At 45.9% G+C, this 18,424-nt stretch overlaps 1 protein-coding gene across 1 annotated transcript in view; it reads right to left on the bottom strand.

Annotated features, from left to right (window-relative positions):
* Positions 1-760: 760 nt before the first annotated feature.
* INTS9 (integrator complex subunit 9) overlaps positions 761-18,424 on the bottom strand; it is a 61,119-nt gene continuing 43,455 nt past the window's right edge. Inside the window, exons 13-17 of the mRNA XM_041426204.1 lie at positions 16,811-16,935; positions 15,051-15,218; positions 4,129-4,227; positions 3,022-3,159; positions 761-2,154 (exon numbers count right to left, since the gene is read on the bottom strand). Coding sequence (XP_041282138.1) covers positions 1,978-2,154; positions 3,022-3,159; positions 4,129-4,227; positions 15,051-15,218; positions 16,811-16,935 — 707 coding nt within the window. The 3' untranslated portion in view covers positions 761-1,977. The remainder of the gene's footprint in view (positions 2,155-3,021; positions 3,160-4,128; positions 4,228-15,050; positions 15,219-16,810; positions 16,936-18,424) is intronic.

Below are 18,424 nucleotides of genomic sequence, written 5' to 3'. Positions count from 1 at the left end.
CTTCTGGAAGAAGGAGACTGAAGCCAGGAGCCTTTGCTGTTCTTTGGCCATTAAAATGGGAACTTCTGGACAAAGCCTGGCCTGCATCCATGGTACTCTTCCCCTGGCAGTTCCCTGGGCTGCCACAGTTCCCTCTGCAGGACTGACCCAGCCCAAAGAAATGCTGTTTGTTTTTCTCTCTCTGTGCAGGAGAAACAAGCACTTTCTGTTTCCAGTTTAATTAGGGTTTCTCATTAAAGAATTCCCCTCCCAGCATGTTTGTTTTTCCAGCATGCACAACCTGAATATAACAAAACAATCCACTCTCAGCTGCTGGACTGATGGAACAATGAGAAGTTTTCCTGCTCAAAATGAAAGGAAGAAAAATGTAAAAGCTTTTAATTTTTACTTTCTTCCCTTGAGAGGGTGGGAAAGCCTTGGGAATGTGAAAAGGAAGGCACTGGAGCAGTGGGATCAGTGCTGGAGCTGAGGAACCCAGCAGAAAGATGAGTTTATCCCACTGCCTCACTGGGTTAGGAAGAATCCTTTTGGAGTTTATTAAAGTGAAATTATCCCAGTTTGTTTTACTCTGTTTTTAAGTGATGCTAAAGCAGCAAAACTGCAAACCCTGATGAGGATTTAATTCCACTGCCCCAAGTTTTTCCCTCTGGTTACACCAGTCCACTACTCATGGCACACACAGGATAAAGGTGTGGGTGCTGGGATCTGCACACCCAACCCAACAGAAATCCTTCATGGGAATGAAATGGGATGTGGACACTGCAGTGGCAAAAAGATTTTATTACAGAGCTGCTTCCACTGCCTGCATCTCCTCAAAGGGATGAACTGGAGGAGAAGCTTTATTTCCCAAAGGTGTCAGGACAAGGATGTGGAATGGGCATAGAGAGGCTTTTATAAACCACAGGATGTGCTCCCTCCTGGGCAGTCTCACTCTGCTTTTTATTTTTTTTAACACCAAATAAATACAAAACAATCCAATAAAAAATGAACAGCAGTAAATCTGAGAAATGGGTCTCCTTTAAAAGCAATACTATTGACTGAGGTGAGGCCCCAAATATGTGATGTGGGGAGGGAAAAGCCTCCCCAGGTCTGCAGTACAGATGGCTTTGGATAAATGACTCAGAATTCCTTCCAGGATTTAGGATGGGGGGGCTGCAAGGACAAGTTTTTGGACGGTAGAAACAAGAGGCACTTAAATCTCAAAAGGTTTTTTATGAGCATTAGGAATTTTCCTACTTTATGGACTTCCCTAAGTGTCTTCCTGAGGTGTTTCCTCCACTGCTGATGGAGGAACCCAGGAGGAACCAGCTGTAGTGAAGGGCCTGGAGCTCCATGGACAGATCTGGATGGAACAGGTGAGGCTGCAGCAGCAATAAACACTTGAATTCCTAAAGGATAAAGCTTTTCCAAAGTGCCCTTGCTTGTGCAGGGAATGGCCAGGCTCTTCCCACTGTTCTCCATGTCCACCAGACCCCCTTTTTCCATTTTTATTTGTCTTTGCCTCACCAGCTCTCCCCTCCTTGTGCCAGTGAAGGACAGGTGAACAACACACAGGGAGGAGAGGCAGGGAATGGGATCTGGGGATTGGGAAGAAGCAGTGGGAGGAAAATGGCCATTGTTTCAATATTCCTACAGAGTTCTGTCAGATGAAGCACTGGGGCAGAGACTGCTGAGGGACACAGGGGAGCAGCAGTTCAGCCTGGTGTAAATAAACACTCCAGTTATTTATTCTGCAGCTCCTATCTCCTGTAAGATTCCCAGCTCGCAATTTTACACAACAGGAATCTCCTCCAAAGTATTCCAAAACAGGTTAAAAATAAGATTTAAAAAATAGATATTAAAAAATACTCCCTTGCTCCTCCATGAAGGTGAAGGTGGTTTCTGGTGTCTCTGAATCACAAAATTCTCTCTCCTTGGACAGCTCCAAGTTCTGCTGCTCCAGGCTCTCTCCTTGCAGAGCCTCCTGATGTCCAGGAGCTAAAATTTCTGCAGGAATTTGAGCACCAGGTCCCGCAGTTTGACCCTCAGGGGCTCATCATTGTCACAGATGATGTGGGTGGAGTCCTCCTCCAGCTGGATCAGGGTCTCTGCCTCCTGCAGCAGCACAATGTGGCCCTTGGCCGTGTCCTCCACCTTCACGTCGCTGAAGCCGTGCTGGATTTGGGGTGGGAGAGGGACAGAGAGGGAAATCAGCACAGCTCAGGAAAACTGGCACAGAGGAGAGACCAGGGCACAGGGGCAAGGGGGAATTTCATGGAATCACAGATTGGTTTGGGTTGGAAGGGACCTTAAATCTCATCCAGGGCCACCCCCTGCCATGGCAGGGACACCTTCCACTGTCCCAGCTTGATCCAAATGCTGGCCTTGGGACACTTCCAGGGATTTGGGGGCAGCCACAGCTTCTCTGGGCACCCTGTGCCAGGGCCTCCTCACCCTCACAGGGAAAATTCCTTCCCAATATCCTATCCATCCCTGCTCTCTGGCAGTGGGAAGCCATTCCCTGTGTCCTGTCCCTCCATCCCTTGTCCCAAGTCCCTCTCCAGCTCTCCTGGAGCCCCTTTAGGCCTTGGAAGTCTGCAATCCTTTATCTCCTGTAGTTGAGAATGAGACTCCACAGAGCAGCAACCAAATTTGTGCAGCTTCCTCAGGAGGCTCCTCCACCAGTGGAGACATTTCCAGGATCTGTTCTTCACTTGATCACCTTCTTACAAATCTTGTGGAAATTTAAGTGCTTTTTGAGACTCCCTCAGCTGCTGAATCCAAAAGTTCTGTGTGGCAAATCACTCAGCCAAAAGCTCTTCTTTCATGGGAAACAGGAGGGGATCACTGACATGAACCCTGCATAGCAGGACAAGGCTCCACAGGGAACAATTCCCTCTATTTTGAAGAGCAGGGACACCCTGAAGCACTTTGGCAACTCACTGGCCTTTCTCCATTTCAAGCTACACTAAAATGACTTCCCCTCTCTCTGCTACCAAAGCAGCACATGTGAGAAGTGCAGAAATCTGCTGGACTCCTCACCTTCTCCAGAGTCTGCACAAACTGGTCCATGGGGATGGAGCCACTCAGCAGAGGCTTCAGAGATTTGCACTCGGGCACATCATCACTCACTCGCTTCCTCTTCTTGCTGGCAGGAGGTTGGGGAGGTTTTGGAGGGAGCTGAGGGATGAGAAGGAAAAAAAAAATTAAAAATCCCACTCTAAAGGATGCAACAGGTTGGGAAACAGGCAAATTCAGAGAGAGCAACTACTCAGGGAATGAGAACGTGGCTTAGCTCCAGCCATTTATGAGGATTCTGGCATTGTAAGCCCAGGTCTAAGTTTATTTGACAGCAAGAATGAGTGGAGAAGGGAGTAAATGAACAACAGCAGCCTCAGACCAATTCCACTGCAGCATTTCAACGTTCCCAGAGCTGCTGAGGGTTTCCAGGGAAGCAGCTTGGGAAGAGGGGGGCAGCCTGTCTGCTGTGCTCTCACAGAAATCCTCACCAACCTTCATGTCCCTGACATTTCCACACTGGGATCTCTTCCCAAGTGTCCTGGGCCCAGCCAGCTCTGCTGCCCAGTATGGGAAGGGCTGTTCAGTGAGGCCCTGCAGGCTCATGGATCTGACAGAAAGGGGACCAAGGCAGCCACTGCTGAGCAGGTCCCTGGACATCACCTCCTCCTGCAGAGCACTCATGCCAGGAATTCCAGAGCCAGCCTGAAGGGGGTGGCAGGAAGGGAGAGCAGGGATGTACAACCTCCAGGGAAAATGAAGGCAGATGGTCCCCTCCCAAGCCTGATGTCCCAGGTCATGTCTCTCCTCTAACCCCTGGTCCTGAGAGGTTGACTGATGCTGTTCCTGACTGTGGAAGACAGCAGGATGATCTGTAGCCTCTCTTCAGGAATTATCTCACTTCCCCATTCATCTCAGCCAGGCACATGGCCAAGGAAAAGAGGGCAGAGAGATTTATTTGCATCCCAGTCCCTGCTCTGGGTGTCATTCCTCACCTGCACATGCCAGGGCAAAGCCTCTGCCAAGGGCTCTGCCCCAGTGGGAAGGAGCTGCAGGAGGGGTTGCTGGGGTCTTGGATGGTAGGAAAAGCCAGAGTAAGGATATTTTTCTCCCTTTCCCATTAGACTGTACCTGCAGCACGTGCTTGTTGTCCTTAGTATGCAGCACAGCAGAAACTGTTGCCAAGGAAATACCAGGCTTGATCTCCAAGGGCACGAGGGAATCTGCAAGCTGAAGCAAAAGGAGATTTTGTTCAGCAAGTGATCAGCTCAAAACGTGCATGAACCCAGCTGTGAGATAAATTGGCAGTGTGGTATTTTTAAACATGGGCTAATGAACTGTAAACACAAAGCCATTGATAAGACTGAGAGCTCCTCGGACCTGCCCAGCCTCCTTCCAGCTCCCAAAATTATGGATTTCACACCATGAGCAGAGCAGCACAAGGTTTGCAAGAACCAGGGCTGGTCTCAAAAACCATAATAAACACAGAGAACCCTTGTGTGAAAAGACAATTGCCTCATTAATAATTTTAGCTAGTAAAACTCCTGGTCTAATTCAGCATTATTATGTTTGCTATGCTGATGGACAATGAAAAATCAAAGTGAATTTCCTTTCAGCTCCTGACTGCAGAATATCTGGAATAAGAAGTGTTTGTCCTTAAAACCTCAATGTTTTCAATCAACCCACTGTTGATTAGTTTGAAATTATTCCAACAATGCTGCACAAACCCCTTTCCACTGCCTTTTATATAATTCTTCCCTGAAAGACACAAAATTCAGTTTTGGCTTGGAGTTTGGATCTAACACTGCTGGCAGTGCCTGGAGTGGGCAGTGCTGCACCTGCTGAGACCAGAGCAAGCTGGCCAGTTGGGCAGCACCTCTTCCAGCCACTTTTCCAAAGGAATTCTGCAGAAAACAGTGCTTATGAATAGAGAAAATGATTCCCTTTTTCCCTCCAAGGGAATTCAAGGTGCCAGGATGCCCAATCCTTTTGCCATGAAAGCACTGAGAAGGTTTTTCTGTTGACTTCAATGATTAGTAAGTTCTTTTAGTAAGTTCTGCAAATCTCACTTGTTAAAGCTGCAGGAACCTTTTGAGAGCAGTTCCTTGGAATAAAGCAGTTGGTGTGCTGGAAAAACAGGCTGCATTAAAAATCCCAAAATTCTGTCTGTATTCAGCTGTGGTGAATCCTAGAAATCCAAACGTGATGGAGCAATTCAGCTCACTGTTACTCTGAGACTCTCTTCAAGATCTTTAAAGCAGGCAATTTGAATACAGCCTTTATGGTTTGTTGTTGAAGGCAAAGAGAATGAAAATATAATGACAATCATTGCTTCAGATTTCTCCTGGGATCTAAAAACAGCAGCACTTGCAGCAGTGAGCTCTGCTGCCTTCCCAGCGGTCGAAGGCACTTTCCATTCCAACCACCTTCCTGAGGAGGATCGATACAAAACGGGCTCTGATGGAGAGCAAAATGACAAATCCCGTGGAGAGAAAGATCCTTAAAGAACAGGGGGTGGCTTGGAAGCAAAGTCTTCTCCTGCCACTGAAGTATTTTGTTATTAACATTTCTGCAGGTTTTAAACAGGCTAAATAGCAACACTTGGGATTATTTACAGTCAGAAGGACAGTAGGACAGGCATTCATTTTGATTTCCTCCCCAGCTCACAGCCCTCTCCATGTGGCAGCCAATCCTTTTATTACAGAAACTCAGTGACCCAAACCAAAAAGGTCATTTAATCACATCCAGTAATTCACCCACCAAGGCCAGGCAGCATTGCTCCACTCCTTTCAAGTGACCTCCTGCACACACGAATCACAGAACTCCTCCAAAATGCTGCATTAAAGAAAGCCTTTTCACAGAGGCAGCAAGTCTTGTCTGAACTCCAAGCTATGGCAACTCCACTGTTTTCCCTCACAAGTGGTTTCCAACTTTAATTCTCCTGGCAGCCAGGAAGCCGTGTCTCATTTCAAGGTTGAATTTGTCCAACTTGCAGTGGCTGGCTCTTGTTGTGCCTTTGTGTGTGAGATTGAAAAGCCCCCCACCAAGCAGGAATAAATGAGTCTTCCCTTCCAGTCATTATCCCGAGCCCAGGAAAGCCACCAAAGCAGGGACACTGAGATCTAACACCACATTAATCAGTCCCCTGCCCATGGATGAGCACTTGGACTGCCTTAGAGAAATTTGGGGGGGATGTGTGCAGTATTTCAGTTTTTAGCTTGGGATGTTCTCCTCCTGTGATCAGAGCTGCCTGCCCACGCTAAACCAGAGGAAAGATATTTTTACCATTAAGTCTTTCCTGTAGGGTTGTATTTTCCACCCCAAAAGGGGATTTGACACACACCGTGTGAGCACAAACACTGCTGTTGGCTAAATTACAGATGTTGATAAAGAACAATGTGGGTTAAGTCACTCTTAAAACCCTCCTAAAGACTTCAATGGGGACAACTCTCCCCAGGTTTAAGCTGTCTTCAGTCACCAGCCAAAAATCCTCTTGTTGGCAATGCGGGGCTGAACAACCCCTGAGGATGGGACCCGAAACTTCACAGTAAAAATAAAAATGAGGCTGAATAATCAATGAATAAAATCAGGGCAGGACCACACTTCCAGCACACATGGTCTTGGTTCTCTGGAGGGTTCTCCCAGGGACAGACATGCTGGATGTACAACAGTATTTTAACATCCCAGTTCTAGAAATTTCTTCTTAGATTTTTGGGAGACCTTCCCAGACTCCTCCCTTTTCACTTCTGGCTTACACTGCAGAGGGTGCAGGAAGGCTGACCCAGCAGGGAGAGGCAAAGTTTGGGCTGAATGAGCTGAGCTGGATATGAAGAACAAGCAGGAGCACAGCGAAGTGACCAGCAGTTAAAATCCCTTGAACTTTAGGACCTGAGATCACTGATGTGTACATTAGATTACAGCACGTGTATTTAGAAAGGGTTTTTACATCATTAAATGTGTTTTCCAGATTTTCAAACTGCATAAATGTGGGATCTCTTCATTAGAGGTGGGATCAAACCAGAGAAGCAGATGGGAAACCCCAGACTGTGGATTCCTCTGGCAGTCCTGAGGTGGGAAAAGCACTGGTTAAAGGCAAGAGATTCCCAGGGAACTCCTGGGCTGCTGCTGCAATTCCTGAAGGGCCATTCTCGAGCCTACTCCCAGTTTTCATTAATGACCTCAGCACAGAATGAGGAGGAGTGCTCAGAAAGTCCCACTGGAGTTTGTAGGGCACCTTTAACAGAAAACAGGACCAGGCTGTGAGAGAGAAAAAACTCCAAGACCAAGAATTGGAGTGAGAAAACCAAGATGAAATTTAATAGCACAAAATGAAGGCCAAGGATGAGGCTAATACTGAGAATTTCTGCTGTGGGCTGGCAGCTGCTGCAAAGGACAGAGGTGAAGGGTTCAGGTTTATTAATCCATCCCAGGAGAGTCACAAATGTGACATGGCCATGCAAAAGGTAAATGCAAGCCCAGAAATTATCAGGTAATTCTCTCTGAGATGAGCTACCACTCTTACATTAGGCCTGGAAAGACTTCATCTGAACTACCTGTAAATTGTGGGTAATTTCAGTTCAAGTAAGAGATTCTGAAAGGTAGAATAGGGCAGGAGGAGCTGTCTTGTAAGGGGAAACTAAATATCTTGGCTTGTTTAGCTTGGCAAAAAAGAATGCCAAAGGGAGAATTTGATTATTCTACATAAACACCACAGGGAAAAATACCAACAAAAGGGAAAATGCATTTATGCTCAAACATGATGTTAGGAATAAATGTGTGCAGGCCAGCAGTGAATATGTGTAGGCTGGAAATTAGGATGTTTCTGGCCATCAGAGACAGTGGGGGCTTGAACAGCATCTATTGGGAACAGCAGGGGCAAAAGTCTCTGCAATTTGAAATCTTACATTTTTTGGAGGCACATTATAAACACTGCAGCTGGGTTCTGGCCACATAAGCCCTGAGGGCACTTCCATTTCTAGGTGGGAATGATGGAATACAGCCTTGGAGCTTGATGGGTATAAAGCAATTCCCACCCAGATCCCAGCCCCTGAATAGGATGGAATTTGTATGGGACAAAAAAATATCCCCTGCCAATTATTAGAGAAGCCCAAGGATTTGAAGATCTGCCTGAGCTCAGAAAAAGCCCTGGAGGTCACACTTGTAGAGGTTTTTATTGTAACTATTCCTCAGCAAAACCTGAATGGAGAACTTGCCTCATCCTCCATCTCTCCATTCCCCTGCTCCTCACACACATCAAATCCAGTTTCTGGGTGCAGGAAAGCATCTTTAGTAGGACAAAAATTGCTTCAAGGCTGTGCAGCAGCCTTTTCACAAGCAAGGAGGATCTGTAGAGTCAGTAGTGTAAGGAGAATTAAAACAATGGTCTTTGCCATGTCACTTAAATTTGGATGGTGGTGTCAGGAGAGAAGGATAATTTCCCTCACCTCTTACTTCCTTGCCTCCTCTTATCCTTTAATTTTTAAAGTAATTGAATTACTAATTTATTAATTATTTAAATACCAGGAGCTCTGATGGCCAGGCCAGACACAGGAGGAGTCTCCAACAGATCCAGCCTTGGTTTTACAGCCACTGCTAAATCAGGGGCCAAGAGCAGGAATTCTGCCACTGTCAGATCCTTCAGGGGGACAAAAAAATGTGGGGTCAAACACCTGGGGTGAAAGGGGAATTGAAATGTGGATTTGTGACCAGCAGGCACAGAGAACAAGGCACAGGCACGCTGCAGGCAGGATGGAAATTGGGGAATTTTGCTACTGAGAGCCAAAGGAACAAAGGCTTTTCCCCCACAGAACAGCCCAGAAATGAAGGGCACCTGTGGAATCATTAGTGGGTGATCTGAGTCAGGTCCTGTTGGGCTTTCAGCCTCACATTTTGACACAATCCAAGAGTTTTAATTCAGCTGCTGAGTTAACCCCAACTTCACAGAGCTGTCACTCGCTGGGGGTCTCCCACAGCTCTCTCTGGAGCAGATTTTAAACTCTCATTAACTTCAGTGGACAAAGAATTATGCCATGAACACCTAAAGATTTTGCTATTATCACTTGCAAAAGCCCAGATCTTGGCTTTGGGCTTCCACAGAGCCAGCATCCAGTGAAGAAATAAAAGCAGCACGAGGTGCAGTCTGCAGTTTTGAGCAAAGAATTAAAGCTCTTCTTTTCCATGGGCATGTTCCACGTGCAGCTACTGGACCAGGGCTCCAGATCAGCAGGAGGAACCTTGTCCCCAAACCCTTGTCCCCAAACCAGAAAGACACCAACCAACCACCAGGGAATTATCCCAGGTGGCATTCCAAGTAGCAGAGCTCACTCTAACCACTCAGCACTAATTCTAACCACTGTTTTTTGTCAATCCTGTGCCAAAAAAGCAGTTTAAGGAGTATTTAAGGAGTGCAATGAAGGAGATTTATGGCTGTTTAACGAAGCTCTTCCCCAGGAGCTTGGGAGCAGGCAGGGAACAGTTGTTTGAGAAACTTTAAAAAGGATGGTGGAAAACAGAACCAGCAGATGCAGAAATTAAGCTTGGATTTGAATGAAAAATGACAGGTAGGGGAAGCAAGGACATGAAATATCTTCAAAGTAAAGGCAGTAAAGCTTGCAGATGTAAGAGATGAGTCATTTGAAAGACATAAAAACTGCATAAATCAAAATATTCAAAATATAGTAACCATTTTATGGGTCAGAATGTCAAGTCAAGATGGGATGTTGTTGTTGAAGCTGACTGGGAAGAGAGAGCTGAGTGCCTGGCTAGAAAAGTGTTATCTTACAGCCAGCCATCAAAAATGAAAGGAAAAACAAACCTAGACATTAATACAGGCAGGCAAAGGCAGGCTGGAAGCAGAAAAGCAGATCTGAGTTCCACCTGACTAAACAGGACAACCTGTGGGTAAGACCAACCACAGAAAAGGTACAGCAACAAAAAAAGGCAAAGGAAATGAAGGGTAACACATTCCAAGCACAAAAAAGAGAGGAGGAGAGAGGAGAACTCTCTCAGGCTGAATGGCCAGGAGAGAAGAGACACCAGAGTGAGGTAGGAGACATTTCTAAGGAGAAAATAAAGGCTGCACTGAGCTCTGCTGATGTAAATCAGGGAGATTTATCAGCACTGGTTCTGGCTTTGTGTGAGGAGAGTTGGTAAAAGCTGGGAAAGAACAGTTTTGGTGGAATGTCAAAAGATGAAGTCCATCTTGGAGACTCCAGGCAATTCTGCAGTGAGCTGGGAGCTGGAGCAGGGCTGAGCAGCAGAAGGAAACAGGTTCTATTTCACTTAAACAGGTTCTATTTAATTTAAACAGGTTGTATTTCACTTACTTCTTGTGAGGCTACAGCACATTGAACCCAGGGGGAATAGTCAGGGAACAAGGAACACAGAGGTCAGAGACTGGATAATGTGGGGTCACCAAAATGAGCTGAGGGTGGAAAGAAGGACAGAATTGAAAACTCCTTAGTCCCCGAAACACAGAAGGAAGTTGGAAAAGTCAGGTAAAAGTAAGGAAAAGGAGTCAAGATGAAACCTCCATAATTATAATGGCTGTTTTCCTAATTCTTCTTTGCAGTATTTCCTGATAATTTCACTTGGTGTCAGGCTGTGCCTTGTACACTGACACTCTCCTGACTGGGCTGTGGCCTGAAGAACACAAAATTGAGTATTTGAAAAGCAAGAGCACTCAGTGAAGTGTCAGCTGCAGGCACCAAGTGATCTGCACCATTGTTCAGCTGTAATTAAACTGGAGGCACTTTATTTGCTCAGACACTACTGTTTAATTTTATCTGTTTGCTCCAGAAGGTGTTTTCTATTTTCCCATCTTTCTACTGTGAGCAGACAATGCCTAACCAATTTCCAGGAAGCAGTCTTTTTTTATAATTTTTTTTTTTTTAAGTGAAAGGCAGATGCTGAGAAGAAATTATTTAAAGTGTAAAGGTTTGCACAATCCCTGGAAGAGCCATTCCAGCCTGATGCCTTGGGACTGTTAAAAACTCTCTCCAAACAAAGGCTGCTGTGAGTGTAAATCTCATTATCATACAACAGGCCTGCCTGACCTGCCTTTGCTCCTCAGTGAAGTGATTGAAATATAGACAGGGCCCAGCAGAAAAAGTAAATTTCCATTAGTCTGACAGGCCAGGATCTGAATCACTGCAAGTTTTGGGAAGGAAATTTCACTCCACCACAGCATCAGCCTGCACTGAGTGGAGCCATGCTGAGCCAACCCTTTGGTTTCCAAAAGCTGGAAGAATCCAGGCAGAACTTTGAGCTGGGAAAGGGACTGGAGATGTCAGGAGGGGGCCCTGATCAGGACTTCATTGCAGCAACCATTCTTTTATGAGACTTTAAGGTTTACTTCACACACAAATCCCAGCCCTGCAGCACATTTAGCAATTACTGGTTTTTCCAGGGTGGATTTCATCATTCCATTTCAGGCTAACATGGTTTTGACAAATAACAAGCCATTGCAAGGTTTCTAGGAGCTATAAAATGCCCTTTTCAATTGCCACTTGAGCCTGCACAAACCCCAGGGCTGGTGGGAGCCCATATTAAACAAATGCCCTTTCCTTGCAGTACAGAAATTCCTACATTCAGGAACCCTAAACTACTGAAAAGGGAACATTAAGCAGCAAATACTCCCACACCAGGGAGCCCCATCCATCATGTCTGAAATCTGTCTTGCACAACCCACTCAGCAGAAGGGGAAGCTGTATCCATTTTTTACCAGGACCATGTAGTTCCCTTAAAAAGAAGGAGCAAGATCCTCTTTTGGAGGATGATTTGCATATCCTGGAGCTGGGGAATGGCATCCTGTTAACAGTCCTGAAGCACAGCCTTGCTCTCAGGAGTGTTTTCAGGAGCATCACCACAGACCAAGCAGATTTTGTAACGAGTTGTAAAGAGCAGCTTTGGAACCAGGGAAATCCCAGAATGGATTGGGTTGGGAAGAATCTTAAATCTCATCCAGTGCCACTCCCTGCTACAAGCAGGGACACCTTACACTACCCCAGGTTGCCCAAAGCCCTTTCTACACTGGAATTGGACACTTCTAGGAACCCAGGGGCAGCCACAGCTTCTCTGGGAATTCTATTCCAGGGCTTCCCCACCCTCAAAGGGAAGAATTTGTCCCCAATATCCCATCTAACCCTGCCATGTGGCAATGGGAAGATATTCCCCCTTGTCCTGGCACTCCACTCCTTGTCTAAAGTCCATCTCCAGCTTTCCTGGAATCCCCCTTCAGGTGCTGAAAGGTCCCTCCAGAGCCTTCTCAGGCTGAACAATCAGCCTGGATATCGACAATCACGAGATATTTCTTCTCCCTGAGCATGGATAGCTCTGAAATTAGGACTCCTGTGTGAATGCAATTAGATTTGTTAGGGGAGGAAAAAAAAAAAAGGCCATTTCTATCCTTTTTCCAGATTTCTGCTGGACCTTTCCAAGTTAAAGGGAATGCAATAGAAACCAGCTCACTTTTCCCAGGTTGGTGATGCCACATTCCCTACAGAGCATCCTCCTTCCCAGCAGCTTTGGGAAGTGCAGGGAGAGCTGGAATCCAGTCCCTTCAGAGGCTGACACAAGGGACAGGCTCTCACACAAAGGTTCAGCTCCACCTCAGAGTTTAGGTGTAAACCCAAAGCTTCAGTGGGATTTGAATAATCAGTGAGCCCCAGGCTGGCTTCCTGCACTCTGAACTCAGGATTGGTTTCATGCTGATGAATTCAAGTCAAGTTTCACCAGTCTTAGGTTTAATGGCATCCAATAAATATGTAAATTTCCCAAACAATTAAATATACATGCCAAGATGGAGCTGCAGCCAAGCATATTTTGTAATTAAAGCCCTCTCCTTGTCTCCAAGCAGTGGGCTGGGCAGGCCCCTCACAGAAATGGTGTGAAATGGTGGCAGTGGGTGTTGTGGGCTGGCTGAGGGATTTGTTACGGGGTCCCAGTTCTGCACTTCACATTTGGCTCAACTAAAGGATGCTTCCTCCTTCTACACTCTAATGAAAAGTCACTCAATATTGCAGTTTCTAAAGGGCAGCAATGCATGTTTGCAAAAAGCCACTGTCACCTTTGATCCAAGGACACATTTGTGCTGATTGGATCGTCAAAAAAATATTTTAAGCTCATGTCTGTCAGAATATGGGTCACCCTTCATAATATGGGTACATTTGGATTTGACTTATGGGGTTAATAAATCATTAATAGATGTTGTGGGGATAAGTAATCCACATTTTAGATGGCTATAAGCAATCCATTAACCTGCTGGGCTCCTGCAGCCTGTAGGAATTAACCATTTATGGAAATTGCTGGAATACAAATAAGCCTTTTCATTGCTTTTTTACCATGACTTAAAACTGATCCTTAATGGCAAGGGTATTTCTAACAGCAGGTGAATTTGGGGAAGGAGAAAGATAACTCCTGGCTACTAACTCCTAGATTTTCTGGATCTTTTCCAGAAAAGGCACTAATTCAAACTGCTCTGCCTAAAACTTCCTCATATTTAAACTGGAGGTGACTGGTTTCTTCACACATGGCAGAGATCACTTGTTTGTCTTGTGGGATCTTCTTGCAAAGGACAACTCACCTGAACACAGTTTTTGCCTGCTAACAATCAAAGAATCATGGAATAGTTTGGGTTGGAAGGAACATTAAAGCTCATCCCACTCCAGTCCTGACACCTTCCTCTACCCCAGGTTGCTCCAGCCTGGCCTTGGACACTTCCAGGGATCCAGGGGCAACCACAGCTTCTTTGGGAATTCCAGCCCAGCCTGTCCCCACCCTCCCAACCAAGAATTCCTTCCCAAGATCCCACCCTTATCTCCCCTTTCCCAGTGGGAAGCCATTCCCTGTGTCCTGTTCCTCAATGCCTTATCCCAAGTCCTTTTTCAGCTCTCTTGGAGTCTCTTTGGGTCCTGGAAGGGGCTCTGAGGTCTCTTCTCCAGGCTGAACAACTCTCTCAGCCAGCCAACGGGATTTTTTTGTTCCCATTAGTTTATAGAGTGAAATTATCTCTCAAAAATGGTTCTTTCCTAGCTCTTCAGTTGACAGAACGTGCTTTACATGATGAAAATCAACTGTAAATTGCAGCCACAAGACATCTTAAGGACAAATACCTTTAGCTCTGAGGCTGCACCTCCAGTCCTGAGGACACCTCTGGGTCCTTCACAACAAGAAGGACATTGAGAGGCTGGAGCATGTCCAGGGAAGGGAACAGAGCTGGGGAAGGGGCTGGAGCACCAGGAGGGGCTGAGGGAGCTGGGAAAGGCACTCAGCCTGGAGAAAAGGAGGCTCAGGGGAGACCTTGTGGCTCTGCACAACTCCCTGACAGGAGGGGACAGCCCGGGGTGGGGGTTGGGCTTTGCTCCTAGGGAACAGAGACAGGATGAGAGGAAACAGTCTCTAGTAGCACCAGAGGAGGTTCAGGTTGGATATTGGGAACAACTCCCTCATGGAAAGGAAGGTGGAGGAATCCCCACCCCTGGAAGTGGCACTCGAGGCCAACCACACCGGTGGCGCTGGCTGACAGCTCAACCGGATGACCTTAAAGACCTTTTCCAACCACAACAACTCTGCAGAAACAGTCTCTAGTAGCACCAGAGGCGGTTCAGGTTGGATATTGGGAACAGCTCCCTCATGGAAAGGAAGGTGGAGGAATCCCCACCCCTGGAAGTGGCACTCGAGGCCAACCACACCGGTGGCGCTGGCTGACAGCTCAACCGGATGACCTTAACGACCTTTTCCAACCACAACAACTCTGCCATTCCACACCTTCCCAGAGGCTGCTGAGATGGAAATTGGCTGTGTGAGCAGGAACCCCCCGTTCCTGTGCCGGAACAACTCCCTCATGGAAAGGAAGGTGGAGGAATCCCCACCCCTGGAAGTGGCACTCGAGGCCAACCACACCGGTGGCGCTGGCTGACAGCTCAACCGGATGACCGTAACGACCTTTTCCAACCACAACAACTCTGCCATTCCACACCTTCCCAGAGGCTGCTGAGATGGAAATTGGCTGTGTGAGCAGGAACCCCCCGTTCCTGTGCCCTGCAGGGACTCACGTCGGGCATGATCTCGATCTTCTCGTAGCGGCGCTTGTAGGGCAGTGTGAGCACCTCGGCGCGGCGGTAGGACATGGCCGGGGGCTGGCAGTCGATCATCAGGTCCGTGCGGTGGGACTGCGTGGGAGGGGGCTGCGTGTACTGCTCGGGGCACACCACGTGCAGGGGCTGCAACACAGCAGGGTGGAATTCCCATCAGCATTGCCAGAAAATGCTCCAGGAGATGGAGATGCTTGCAGTGGTGACCCACCCGGAATTTATGTCTTATCGCCACATTGATATCGTACTTGCCACAGAGAGACAAAAAATAAAAATATGAAATAGGGTTTTCTCCCAAATCCTTGCCAGATTAACTGGAAGGAAATTGTGGAGACCACCCCAGTGTCAACACGTGGGGCTGCAGAAACCTTGGCTGTCAATAATCAAGGGTGCAAAAACAACTCCTGGAGTTTTGCAGCAATATGTTAAGAAAGCATAAAAAGGCTGGTTGCCACTGCAGGGTTTAAGGAAGCCAAAGGAGAAGCCAGTTCTGCAAACTGGAAGCCAAAGGAGAAGCCATTTCTGCAAACTGGAAGCCAAAGGAGAGGCCAGCTCTGCAAACTGCACGCCAAAGGAGAAGCCAGTTTGGCAAACTGGAAGCAGCGTCCCTCCAGGAATTTATGTCTTATCGCCACTTTGATATCATACTTGCCACAAGGAGAGAAAAAAATAAAAACATGAAATAGGTTTCTCTCCCAAATCCTTGCCAGATATACTGGAAGGAAATGGTAACAGTGGTGGAGACCATCCCAATGTCAACACGTGGGACTGCAGAAACCTTGGCTGTCAATAATCAAGGGTGCAAAAACAACTCCTGGAGTTTTGCAGCAATATGTTAAGAAAGCATAAAGAGGCTGGTTGCCACTGCAGGGTTTAAGGAAGCCAAAGGAGAAGCCAGTTCTGCAAACTGGAAGCGGCGACCCTCCAGGAATTTATGTCTTATCGCCACTTTGATATCATATTTGCCACAAGGAGAGAAAAAATAAAAATATGGAATAGGTTTCTCTCCCAAATCCTTGCCAGATATACTGGAAGGAAATGGTAACAGTGGTGGAGACCATCCCAGTGTCAACACGTGGGGCTGCAGAAACCTTGGCTGTCAATAATCAAGGGTGCAAAAACAACTCCTGGAGTTTTGCAGCAATATGTTAAGAAAGCATAAAAAGGCTGGTTGCCACTGCAGGGTTTAAGGAAGCCAAAGGAGAAGCCAGTGGTTCTGCAAGGTGCCCTGGAGACAGCACAACACATCAGCAGTAACACAAAGGAGATGTTTATGCAAAGCCAGGCAGTGGCAGCTCTATCAGTTTGCAGTGACAAGCCAGGTCGCAGAACAATGAGATAAAGAGATGCAGGCATTGTTAGGAGGTTTGGAAAAATGTGTATTTCAGAGTTCAGCAAGACAGAACACAGGGAAATACTCAGCCAGAAAAAAATCTGGTTATTATTTTAATTATGTCATAAGTCAGAAAGCAAATTTAAGTAGAAACAAATGGGATGGGTCACTAAAGCAGAAAGAGTTGAGGGGGAACAGCAGATACTACAAGAACCCTCTTTTTCTTAGACCTCTCCTAAAGCAGGGTTCAATGCTGTGTCTTCCTCATGGAAAAAAGGATCTGGGTGTTGTCTCCATTTTTGTTTAATGCAACATTTGCTCACAATTCATTTATTTAATTTCAGTTGTGTGAAGAAAAGTAAGAAAAAGGCAACAGAAAATTCATTACCTGGACTTCTTTGAGTAATTTAGACACCTGAATAAAGTTGAGTCTTGTGTCAATGGGACAGTAAACACATTTCATTGCCAAGGGCTGATAGGGAGCCAGAGCATCCAGGTAAGAGAAATCAGGTTCTGGAAAGAGAAATGTTGAAAACACTCACAGCCCATTAACAACAAAAATGGCCCAATTCCTCTCTAATTCCAGTTTAGTCAGAGCTGTTGCTCAATGTTAATTCTGTTACAGATTTCTCTTCCCTTCCTCCTTCCCCCACCCATTATTTTCAATTAATTTGATGAAAATTACGCCCACAATTAGTCTTACCTTAATCAAGCAACAGAGCAATACTATTTCATTTGAACACATTATTGCATGATTTTTAGAACAAATTTAATCAAGACAAAACCATTATCTCTTATTTTTAATCAGATCCTGTAAAGGAAGGCAAAATGTAGACATTTTGAGTCTTGTAAGGTGATTCAAATAGCAAGTTGGTTTTCACTATGACAAAAATGCAGCATAAAGATGATATCTTGATGTATAAATATATATATATATTTATTCTTTTGAATCTAAGAGCCAGGTTTAGACTGGTGGGAAACCAAGGGTTCTTTTATTACTGGATTAGAGGTTTGCCAGGGAAAAGTCAGGCACTGAATGGGCTTTTACTCCCACACAGCAGAGAGTAATAAAATATTGAGAATACTACAGAAATAGATTTTTTTTTCTGAATGACAAATGTAGATCTCAGGTGACACAGTGTAGGACACAGGCAACCTCTTGATTCTGGGGGTCACCAACAAATGGTGGAAGAGATTATGCCATCTCCATCCTCCATCTCCCTCTTAATTGTGGGATAGATGGGACAAAGGGAATGCTGGAAAAAAAAGGAACTGGTAAGAGTTTGATAAGTACAGAATGGGAAAAGAGAAGGGGATGCATGAAAGTCTCATCTGCTGGATTATGCTGAACCACAGGGCCCCAAAGGACACCAGGCAGAACAAGTGCAGTTCAAGCCTGGCTGGAACCCAGCAGGAGGAATTCTCTGGGACCTGCTTTACTTGAAAGGATGAAATTAAAGGAAACTGAAATTCAAAGCCTCCAGTCCAGATTTAAAGAGACATCTAGGATGTTCTGACATGGCAGCAGAGCAGAGCACTGGGTGGGTTTCTCATGCAGAAAGCAAGAAAAAATCGCCTTCAAACCTTAGCAGAGGAAGTTCAGCACCAGTGTGACATCCAACAAAAAGACAAGTTAATTGCTCACCTAAAAATCTAAAAATCTCTAAATCTGCTGCTGGCTAAGCAGCACTGAGCACCACGTGGGGATATTTACCCTGAGAGAGCAGAACATGGCACCAGGCAACGATACAAATGTTTGGAACTGTCAAAGGGATAATTTCCCCAAGTTTAAAGCAATTGTCAGAGTAGCTGCCTGGGAACATTAAAGTGAGAAATATTAACAAAAAATGAGTGTTGTACAAGGACGTGTACATGAAGCCATGAATCCACAAACATTGAGTAAAATTACACTGGGCAAAAAGCCATGTTATTAAAAGCAGATGTGGTGGTGGCAATGAAACAAAGCCTAAAAATATCAATGTAAAAATGGCATTTGATGTCA

This window comes from Onychostruthus taczanowskii, unplaced genomic scaffold, assembly GCF_017590055.1.
Source record: "Onychostruthus taczanowskii isolate IOZ18803 unplaced genomic scaffold, ASM1759005v1 scaffold90, whole genome shotgun sequence".
Lineage (NCBI taxonomy): Eukaryota > Metazoa > Chordata > Aves > Passeriformes > Passeridae > Onychostruthus > Onychostruthus taczanowskii.
This window is presented reverse-complemented; position numbering and strand designations above follow the sequence as displayed.